Source organism: Fulmarus glacialis, unplaced genomic scaffold (genome assembly GCF_000690835.1).
Source record: "Fulmarus glacialis isolate BGI_N327 unplaced genomic scaffold, ASM69083v1 scaffold3961, whole genome shotgun sequence".
NCBI classification, from domain to species: Eukaryota; Metazoa; Chordata; class Aves; order Procellariiformes; family Procellariidae; genus Fulmarus; species Fulmarus glacialis.
In genome coordinates this window covers 2872-13911 of record NW_009194504.1, presented here as the reverse complement: position 1 = coordinate 13911, position 11040 = coordinate 2872, and the positions used below count along the sequence as shown (strand labels likewise).

The window sequence follows — 11040 nt, the reverse complement described above, 5'->3', positions numbered from 1 at the left end:
AAATTTAGAATGTGTCATCTATTGGGATATTGGAGATTTGAAGAATAAAGATAATTTTACAAATGTAACTGTTGTCCTTTAACATAACCGTGCACAGCAATTGTGACAAAAAAAGTCACCAGTATCTGAAATATAGAATCTATCTGATGGACAGATAGGTCTGCAAAAGTCATGGTATACTGGGAATCATAGTACAATTCTAATGGTCCTCTTAGAATCTATTGTTGAACTAGTGCTATTACTATTATTTTTGATAATTGGAAAGTGAACATAACTGCTGCAAAAATCTGTAGATAACAAAAGAAATAGCGGAATGATAACAATACGGACAATCAGTTCTGAGGAGGAATCTGGGTTGCTGGGCTTACCGATAAGATGGCATTTAAGTGTATTTATTTATAGGCAGAACACTGGACCTACTTTCATGTCAGAAGCCTGTATTTTAGAAGGCAATAGGCTTGAAAGGGAACTTAGGGTCACAGGACTTTTCAATAGAGTATGATCTCCTAGTCTGATTCAGTGACAAAGACAGCGTGATCCCTCTATGTATTCTATTAATAAGATTTTAAAAACAGATCATGTGCTTCAGGAACAACAGTATGAACATCAGGGGAATTTATTATGATCCTCTGCTTATTTTTGTGAAAGAAGGGATATTCTTCTAAACACCGCACTCGGAAATCATGGAAATGTATTGTCTCAGTTAATATTACTTCACATGCCAATGCAGAAGGAAAACCAAACCTGTTCTTACAGCTGAGAAAGTGTTTCCAGAAGCATAAAGAATAAGGCACTTAAACATTTTCCGTTAACTATTCTTTCAGAGCATCTGCTTTCGAAGGTTGCTCTTCTTCCAATTTCAGTTTGTTTTCTGCTGTAATTCCTAGAATTGCTTCAATATCTTGAATTGCCATCTGTAACAGATTCAAGGAATACAAGTTATTTAATGGGCATTATAATGAAATCTAGCAGCCAAAATGCACAGCTGGTGGTACTTGCCTTGAAAAGGTAACCAGTGTTACACAGGACATGATGCACCAATTAAAGTTACTGTTACTGTGGGGACAGTTGGGGGAATTATTAGTAAATATGTACAAATCTCAGGTAAATAAAAAACACAATTTATTGCAATTTGTACTTCTAATTAACTAACAGGTGTTCTATTTCACATATGTAAATCATTGTTAACTCACTATGAAGAAGAGTTCCCTTTTATATTTTTCTTCAATGGTTGCTTTTCACTCCCTCATATTGAAAAAAGGGGGGGGGGCTGTTTGTTTGTTTATTCTGTAATTGAAATTTGATTATATCTTCTCTAAAACTGTTATTTCACACTCTGCTTGCCAGAGGAAAATATAGTCAGAGTTAACGCTGGAAAGAATCAGATATAAATTATGTTATGTGATTTAAGATACAAATCTGTAACACAGTGCTCCCCTTCACCTTTCTACAAAATGCCTGCAGACAGGATCTTAGAAACTTTTTATAAAGTCAAAGGTGATATAGCTTAGCAAAAGAACTCCCTCCGGAAAGTTTAGCTATTCTCTGGAATCAAAAAGCAGCATTGTAATGAGTGCTTGTTTCAGGGCACGGGGTTGGATTCATTATTGCTTTACTGTCTCCTTTTGCCAGCAAGGTCGTCACAGAGGAGCTTCCGAGTAAAGGTGGGCACTCCTGGGGGAACATTCCCAGCATAACAAGCCCCCGCGCTTTGTCCTGCCTCCCCCCGCACCAGCCCAGAGCATCCTCTGGCACACAGGGATGGGCGCTGCGGGCGGGTTCGAAGAGCAGAGAAAACTGGGAACAAAATTGACTTGTGAAATTGATGGCGGGGTGAAAGATGTGAACTAATGGATTAAGTACTCACTGGCTGCCTGCTTAAAAGAAACCAGTGTTAATAATCTGAGGAGCTATTGTAAACCGAGAAGTTTGTTTCTGATTTAAGACTCCTACCTTGATGGTGTCCCTCTAAAATAAAAGGGACAATTGTGGCAGAACTGTCTGAGGCACTGCCAATAGCTCCTTTGCTTCTTACAACGGACAATTAGGAGCATTACGTCACAAATAATTTCACTGAAGTATGTCTCTTTTCAAAGAAAAAGTTTCAAACTTAAATTTAACTAACAGGTTCATTGGGAGACTTACTATATTGACCTAGACACTGTAAAATACATACCGCTAACAATAAAAAAGAAATGGTTTAGCACTTGTTTATGATACAGCATGAGGTATTTTCAGCCCTTGTACAGAAATTAACCAGGATCGTTAGTTAATTAACACCTCACCTTAAAATTGGTCTCGCCTTGCATATTAGGTGCTGATATTTCTTGATGGATGATGAAGAGATTGCGAGCAAAGGTCATGAGGACCCCCTGGAGATCCTCTCCGATTGTTCTGTTAATGATATCCAAACAAATGAGTTTACCAATGATTCCCTTCACATGCTTAAAAACAATCACCCTCTCATTTGTGCCTGTCTGGTGATGGAATTTAATGAGTATTTTCAATCTCACAAGGTGGCAATCTTCAGGGAGATATGAAAGATGAGGCTCCATTTTAACTTGTCAACAGAAAGGATTTGTGCAATAAATAATTTTTATTAATCAACTTAGCAGAAGTAAGCAGTAAGGTTTCAGCTACTCCAAGTAAAAGGCTACCGTTGAGTTAGGACTGAGACAGTAGAACACTTTAAACACCTCGTTCAGTTCAGAAGAGCTGTTGTTTCTGCCTACAGTTTGTGAAAGACATCTGAAGCAGAAATTTCAGCAGTATCAGCATTTCTTAGATTGTTGTAGCTTTTGAGGCTTTGGTTTCTCAGTGGTACATACAGACTCTCAATACATACGATCTTATGGAACAGGATATTATGCCAAGGAAGAATGTACCTCATTTACTGACGGGAACTGACACTAGATCTCCAATGTAGTAAAATGGATGATAATTCACATAGATGTTTCAGGTATTTCACTGATTTTATAAGCTGAAACTGTTACATTCTTGAAAATATTTCCAAATTAAGATAATGAAATTGCATTGAAAATCTGATCAAAGACAAATGTGGGATCAGAATGTGTGGCAAATATATTTGAGAGTACTCTGGTAATATATTAATAACTGCCAATTCAAGCTGATGATCCAAGAGGTGGTGTTACGTTTCTTACAGGGGGAACAACTACTGATGTATTGTTCCAAAGGAGTTAGCAAGAATGTAGACAGGATGCAGTATCTCTAACCTAAGGTCCGTGGCTAACAAAATGAGATCACACCAACAGGGACCAGCCAGTCCAACAGTTCACTGGCTCTGAAAAGGGCAGGTCCTTCTCCCCTCTACAGTTCCTCCCCATCTGCCTTGCACAACTCTCATGCTCACTATATGCCCCTCTATGGACTGATTCTATCTTAGCCTCACAGAAAACCAATCCAATAAAAGAAAGCTTTCTACTGAGTTATTGAGCTGAATCAGGGTGTAAAAGGAGAGGTGTAAAAGTACTAGAGACAATGCAAAAGGAGGGTCGGGAGGGAGGAGAGCTGCATAGCTGGGGTCAGGGAAAGAAAGAGCTCACCTTTCAGCATCAGTGGGCTGTTGGGAGAGTTTAGTGGCTTTATGGAACACTTTCAGATGCCTAAATCACTTTTTAAATGGCTTCTATAGATATTTTACAAGTTCTTGTGTAGTGATTTTCTTTCAAATTTATCTTAGAGCTCAATCATGAAAGCTGCCTACAGGTGAGTGCAGTATAGTATAGGAATATTTAAGCTTTAAGCAAATCTGACTCACTTGTGTACTGCCAACAGCCTCATCCACGAGGAGCTCAGTACAGGCTGAAAGAATCATAGCCCTAGGAACAATCTTTGGGATTCATTTAGTCCATTCCCTGTGCTAGGGCAGGATCAATGCTGCTTATATCATCCTGACAGAGGTTTGTCTAATCTGTTACTAAACACCGTCAATGATGACTGCACCAAACAATCTAATTAGTTCTTCCCTTACTATCAGAAATTTTTCTTATGCTAAACACCAATCTTTCCTGCTGCAAGTTAAGTTCATTTCTTCTTGCCCTACTACCAAAGACATGGAAATCAGATTTTTCTTTCCTGCAGAGGCTTTTTATGTGCTTGAGATTGTTAGCAGGTCTCACTTCTGCCTCCTCCCCACCGCCCCCTTTAGTCTTGCCTTGTAAGTCATGCTTTCTAGAACTCTAAGCATTTTCATCGCCTCCCTCGAGTAGAATGGAAGGATTACTTCCAGCGTCTCCCAGGATATATTCTTGACCTTTTTCCACAGAATCCTGACATCGTGACTTGCAAGGCTGTTTGTAAGCCACTGTAACTCACAGATCCTTTTCTGCAAAGCTAGTTGTTCCTCATATTCATTACCGCTATCTAAGTGTAATTTCTTGCACCTGGTTCCAACTGAATGTAATTCTATTTTTCATATTGTTTCTTCAATTTTTCGAGATCGTTTTGAATTCTGTTCCTGCCCTCCGAAATACTTGCAGTCACATCCAGCACTCAAGGAAGCTGTTTTCTTATCCAGGTCATTAATGAAATAGCTCCAGCATCAAAGGAATACAGAACAGACTGAGAACAGACCATTTCAGTGCCTCACTCATTATTTCCTATTTTGGCAGTAAACTTTATGTATGTTCTCTCCAAGGAGAGGTTTTCAATCAGTGTATACTAGATTTGTGCAGATTATGCTTTTTTAGACTTCTTAGGAGAGTCTCATATGTCTAAAGAATTACTAAACTCTCAGATCTGCTGTTGCCTGACTGCCATTGATCACTTTGTGAAGAGCAATGTAAAAAGGTATTAAACTTCAACCTTCTTTGCATCATGTATAGTGAGGTTTTTAATAATCTTGCCTGTAAAAGTAAGCCTGTGCTAATCCATGTGCTTTCACAGCTAGATTGCTATTGAAATGAATCTAGCTCTTGTAAAGCTAAGTGCAGTAGGTCTTGTAGTCTGCAATACAGTCAGGCTTTGATCTAAGCAGATTCCTGTACTTTTCTTTTTTTATTACCAAATGCTTTTATTACCAAAAGCCTCCCTAAAACTTTTCAAAAGGCCACTTTTGAACAGTAGAGCGAACTTGAGTGCGTGGTATTCAGATTGTTTGTTTCCTTCATGACCTTTGTCAGAGCTCAAGCCAGCACACACCGTGGTGTCGCTCCCTCCAGATCAAGTGTGTTCCCAGCGGCTTATCAGACTGTGGAACTGACAGTGTGTACTTACATCATTCCCAATCTGTATCGCTTCTGATCTTCATACAATAGAAAAACTGTTCCCTGCTTTTCCTGTTAAATAAAAAGACAAAGGTGCTTTAATTGTTCTTAAAATGGTAATAATTGTAATAAAGAAAGGCTAGTTTCGAATTGTGTGTAATGGATTATTGCTCAGTGTAAGTAGGTTATTGCTCTAACATTGTAGAGAATACATTAACTTTATGTAAATAGAATACATATGGTAGAGTCTATTCAATAGCAAATATTTTTGTTCCAAACTAGGAAGAGATGGTCATAAGTATCTGAAAAACTATCTCCTTACACAGTTATTTTTATCAAGAGACAGGTTAACCCCTAAAAGCCTTACACACACTTGAAAGAGTGAAAATATGTTCAGGTTTTCCTGTTTGTAAATTTTTTACTCCACCTTAGATATATACCAGACACGAACTTTCATTAACCTTCTGCTCTGGTTCATCACGGGCCTGATACTGGCGACAGTTTGGTCAGCAGCAAAACTCACAGTTCGATTTTCAGATGTGCTGAGCAACAGTTATCGCATGTCACTGTGAGAGGTCTCACGAACAGGTGTCATCCCTGGGGAGGGTCTATACTGAGAAAACACGTAAAACACTGCATTTCCCTGTGCCGTAGGATCGGAAATCTCTATCTGCTATTCTGTCTCGTGTAACATCTTCTAAACTCGTTTACATTTCATTCTTTTACAATTCTGTTCATAAGCCTTAAGCGCTTCCGTTGCTAGCAAAGTGCATTTTCATTTCTTCATTCCTCCTTCTGTTCTCCATTATCACCCGACCTCTTGGCCTCTGAAGGTCTATCTTCTCTTATGGGTGCGGAGGTGCATGAAAGGGCCACATGATGACCAAGTCTCTCATGAAAACTCAGTGCTGGCGTGGTCCTAAACCCAAGCACAGCTCCTGGCTGACTGCCACAATCCTTTTTGCCCACAGAGCCGTGCGAACAAACCCGCCAGGACAGGATTCTCTCCGAAGTCTCTGGGAGACACTGTCTCACTCCCTATTGTGTAACACGAACATGTTGTAGTACTCTTCATCCTTCGCTGCTTCCAGTCTTAAGCCAAATCAGAGATATCTCAGTACTGCAGTTCTTCAAGACTTATACTCCAGCTATAGTAAGCTGACAGGTAAGCGTTACAATATTAGACTAATTTTTGCAGGAACTACTGAAAACCTTTATGCAATTCAGAGTTCATTAATTAGCGTCATGAAAACAATTTAAAATAAAATCAATTCTGATGATACCAAGTCCTCTTCAGCAAAACTGTAGAGCAACACCTTGCTGTCTTTTTCATAGAACACTTAAAGATTATATTATGCTAAACAGAACACTTAAACTTTACATTGTGCTAAGTGGTTTCACCATATTAGAATTTACATACAAAAATTATGCAGAGTGAATATCACGTTTTCTAATCTCTTCCGTTCATACCTGGAGGTCAAATCCAATGCCACGAGCTTTACACATCTGGAGGAGAACGCTGTAGTAGATTACTGAAAGGCTGGAGTGCCTCAGTTGACTGCTTGCTACTGCACACCGGTTGCTTATTGGAGAAGGCTAGAGAAAACAACACTGGATTCTTTATTTTCATACCAGTTTATATCAGAAACCAACAATTTACTATTTAAATTGCTTTTTCTCAGTGAACTCAGTGTGCGGTAAGACTCCATTTGGAGGAATTCCTGTTCATCACAATGTCTATTGAACATAGACATTTCCATGCAACAAAATTAAATCCTCACCTCACACTGTACGTAAAACCTTATATTATAGTTCAGGTCTACCGAATCACTCGCTCTTTATGAACCACATTTTGATATTTTCCCAGCTTCATTGGTAACTGAGCCCTGTGAAATCATTCTAAGTGGATCCTCTGAATCCATCCTGTCCTGTGGTAACATACGTGTTTCTGGAGTCAGCTCTTCTCAATAGCAGAAATTCCAGAGCAGATGCTCAGTAGTTTTTGAAATTGGGTTTCTCCAAGACTGAGTATTCTGCTACAACATTAGTGTGCATAATTTTTCCAACAAGTCTTTGAGGAGACTTGGCCCGGTGACTCCAAGGAGCAATACAACTGATACCAGTGGAGTTCATGCTATGGATAAAAATCAGTACTGCATTTGAGTTTAAACTCCTATCAGTGCTTAGGACAAAAGAATGGAGATGTTGCATTGAGTAGAACGGAATAGAGATGTTCTCCTAAACCAAGGCTTTCCTGTGATGTTATTTTTAATACTGGACTGTTCATTCAGTGTGGGATACTGCACGTTGAAGCATGTAATTTACAGTATTTTTTCTAAAATGATACTTGTTTTGACATTGACTCATTTAAGTTGACATAGTTGAAATCCTTACATAATACATCTCTGCCTGAAAATTAATCATGTTTATAATATTCTGAGAATTAATAACACCCATTGCTCAAGTCATTAACTTAAAAAAGGAGCTTCCAAAATCTGTTCTCTGCAGTAGGAGACCACAAATAAATGAATGCTTGATAAAATAATCCAAGTAGCAGTTTAACAAGCGTAAACTTGAATGTGGCTGCAATAACACAGAACTATTGTTTAAGGGTTGGCATCAGGTTGATGAGGTGCTTATTTCAGCTACAAAGCATGCATACACATGCATAATGAACTGCAGTATGAATTATTAATGTGTTGCTTATTTAGCCTCATCTGTCTAGAAGATAATGTATCCTAACTATAATGAGTGATTGGTTTTGTACATAATTACAGTAGCAGCAGTATCTAGGAAATTTGTTCTTTCAAAGAAGGATTTCTAAAAATAAAATCATCACACAAACTCAGTTGCGGCTCCATTTTATCAAAATCAAACCTACCAGGGTTGAGAATATATAATAAATTAAAAGGGACAGAATCATTATTAACATCATAATTTTACAGAAAGTGTTTTACTTAATCATTCATTACAGATCATGTGCTGTAAAAGCATTTGTCTCTTGGTTTGTTTGTTTCTTTTTCTAAAGACATTTTCCTGAGAGAGTGCGGTTTTGTAGTTAACTCTTAAGGAGATAAAAACCTCAGAAATACAGAAAGACGACAAATAAAGGATATGGTGACAATTTATGTTAATTCTGACAGAATTTTAATTAAAAAAAAGTTGCTACTTGATTACTTTTCATTTCTAAAACTTGTTCTACTGGGACTAATCATATCTAATTTACTTCTCTCCAACTAAAAGTGGTTGCTTGACAGGAACAATAGATCAAGAGCTCATTAACCTCTAAATTATAGCTCCATGACATTTTTGGAATGGTGCTACATTCCTCCTCTATGTATGAAAAAAAGGGAGTTGTGAATTTTCTGTCAAAATCTGTCAGATGGCATCTGTTTTGTATCTATATGTGTAAATATACATGTACTTATACGTACGTTTCTTATTCTCTGACTTTTCTAAAGGCCTTTCTGTCCTTTTTAGAGGGGCAGTCTCAAGGTTCAGAGACATATTAAATCCTTCACCAAGATTGGTCTAATTTAACAAAGCAGCATAATAAGCAAGTCATAAGTTAACCATGCTTCTGTAACTGTGTTTATAAGCATGTCAAAGCAATACACAAATAGAATCTTATTTAAAATCACATTCTTGGGAGGCACCATTATGGACACCATCTTAGGAGTTTTCAGAGAGATGAAAGGTGAGATCCACAAGAAGCAAGTGCCACAACACTCCTCATTTCGGTACCTAAACCTACAATCCTGAGCACCTTGGCTGTGTGTGCGACACCCACGGAGAGCCGAGCACATGTGAATTCACAGCATGTGACGCCGAGTGTGGCTGAACCTGACCTGGCAATGGGAAACAGAAATACTGAGCGGGGCTCTTCAGGGCTCAGCTGTCTTGCTTGGTGTTGCCGTCGGGTGCTCCCCCTTGGCCTTTGTAACTCTGGTCCAGAGAAAGCAAGCAGGAGAGAGTGTGCATATTCCTGCTTGGGGAACTCACCTCGGTTAGGGTCTGTAAGTTTTTTTTCCTGTTCAAATGACTGTGTCCATAATTGATACTGAACATTGATACTGAACATTGATACTGAACATTGATACTGAACATTGATACTGAACAGTTAGATGAATGCAGAACTGACTGAAGGTTCTGAGAACCAACATTTGGGTTTAACTCGAGTGAGAGCTGGGAGCGATTTAGGTGTCCAGATCCTTCTGCAGATGTAGCCCTGATTGTTTTATCCTCAGTTTTGTGCATGAAAGTACAAAGCTGGGGTAGAACTTCAGTGCTCTAACTTCTGATCCCAAATCAGTGCTCATGAGCTGAAGGCTCAGATTTTTTCTTGACTGCTTTTAAGTTACTCCTATAGTCAGGGCAGTGCTTTCACCTCCTTTCTTCTTCTTGCAACATATGAATTACCACATTTTTTACAACGTGAAAACTACTTGAAATACTTAGAAGTTAGTTATTACCACAAATCAATATTCCTGAGTACGAAGGATGAATACTCAGGTACCCATAAGCATCCAGAATCTTTCCTTTGATTTCTAACGTGATGGTATCGTGTTTACTTTATTAACCTTGTAAAATCTAAAAGTAGCAGTTTAAGATCTGAAAGGAGCAGATTCAGCTCCTCGAGAACAGTGATCTGGGACAGATTTTAACTTTTCATTAGTTTAACATGAATAATTTTATTTGAAAACAAATAGCTGCTTACAGTTTTTGTCTCCTCATGCTGAATACGTTGGCTTTTCATTTTATTTGAACCAAGAGATACTTCAAAGCAGCTAGAGTGACAATCCAGATTTCCGTCTGTCATGTACAACATGAGCTGAGTCAAGGCCAGCTGGTCACTATAGCAAAGGTCAAGGTCTGTTGCCCATACCTAATCAAAACACAAACAGGTGCATTAAAATTAAAAACAAACAAACAAAAAAGAGAATAAGAAGGGTGAAACTCAGCAATCATGTAAAGGAACATCTATGCCTTTATTTTCAGGCATGTTGGTACGCATACTTACGGTTTCCTTGTGCTGGTGCATCATTGGCAGCGATAAACCACTTCCAAAAGGGAACAATCAGAATTCTTCTGTAACTTCAAAAGTAACTTTTCAGAGAAAACCAAAAGGCTAAGGACAAAATGGTGACCTGTACTACCAAGATTTTAGCAACAATTAGAAAAAGTAGGTAGATGAGCTCAACAGGTGTAAAGCCTGTATCACATTAAATAGGTAATTATCTAAATACTAAATATCACACCTGGATTTTTCAGCTGAAGAATAATTAAGGTCAAATAAAGTCAATCTTGAGTTACAAATAGGTATTTTGAGATAAAGGTATTTTGAGAAAAGGTATTTTGAGAAAAAGGGAAGTTCCAGAAGGCAAAGCTAAACTGAGTAGAAGGCGTAGGGAAGCACAGAATCCGTGTGTAGGAATGTGTATCAGTCATCACAGGGGTTGAACAAGGCCCGTTCCCATTGCAATACATGGCCTTATCAAACAGCGGATACTTCGGCACATGGAATACCATACGACTTGCGGCATGGTTCTGCTTCCACTCACACCACTGTTTTGTGGTGCTAATTCAGATTTGTACTCACATAACTACACAAGAAATCAGACCATAAGTCCATGGGGCCACCAGTGGAACATGTCCCACAGGCAGGCGGAGGGGAAGCCCACCCCACCCATGTGCAGGACATACTTGCAGGCAATGATAAAAGCTTCATATCAACTTCAAAAAGATTTCAGAGCATTAAAGCACGTAGAAGTCAGGCAGGATTTGAGGCCAGTCCATGCCGAGGGTGTAGCAGAAG

General features: G+C 38.7%; 1 protein-coding gene across 1 annotated transcript; it reads right to left on the bottom strand.

Moving 5' to 3' along the window:
• Positions 1-637: 637 nt before the first annotated feature.
• On the bottom strand, positions 638-10106 carry LOC104084059 (IQ domain-containing protein H-like). Its single transcript, XM_009587768.1, has 5 exons — positions 9943-10106; positions 6696-6821; positions 5236-5297; positions 2286-2394; positions 638-914 (listed from the first exon to the last, which is right to left on the bottom strand). Exons 1-5 carry the CDS (start codon positions 10051-10053, stop codon positions 813-815), a joined length of 510 nt encoding a protein of 169 aa, XP_009586063.1. The 5' UTR covers positions 10054-10106; the 3' UTR covers positions 638-812.
• Between the last annotated feature and the right edge of the window lie 934 nt (positions 10107-11040).

What these genes read in the sequence shown, in the direction of transcription:
- LOC104084059 (XM_009587768.1), bottom strand. Translation starts at nt 10,053, where the DNA reads ATGTTGTACATGACAGACGGAAATCTGGATTGTCACTCTAGCTGCTTT. An exon ending in AGCATGAGGAGACAAAAACT is followed by an intron (nt 6,822 to 9,942) that starts GTAAGCAGCTAT and finishes TGTTTTCTCTAG; the next exon opens with CCTTCTCCAATAAGCAACCG. An exon ending in GCATTGGATTTGACCTCCAG is followed by an intron (nt 5,298 to 6,695) that starts GTATGAACGGAA and finishes TTTATTTAACAG; the next exon opens with GAAAAGCAGGGAACAGTTTT.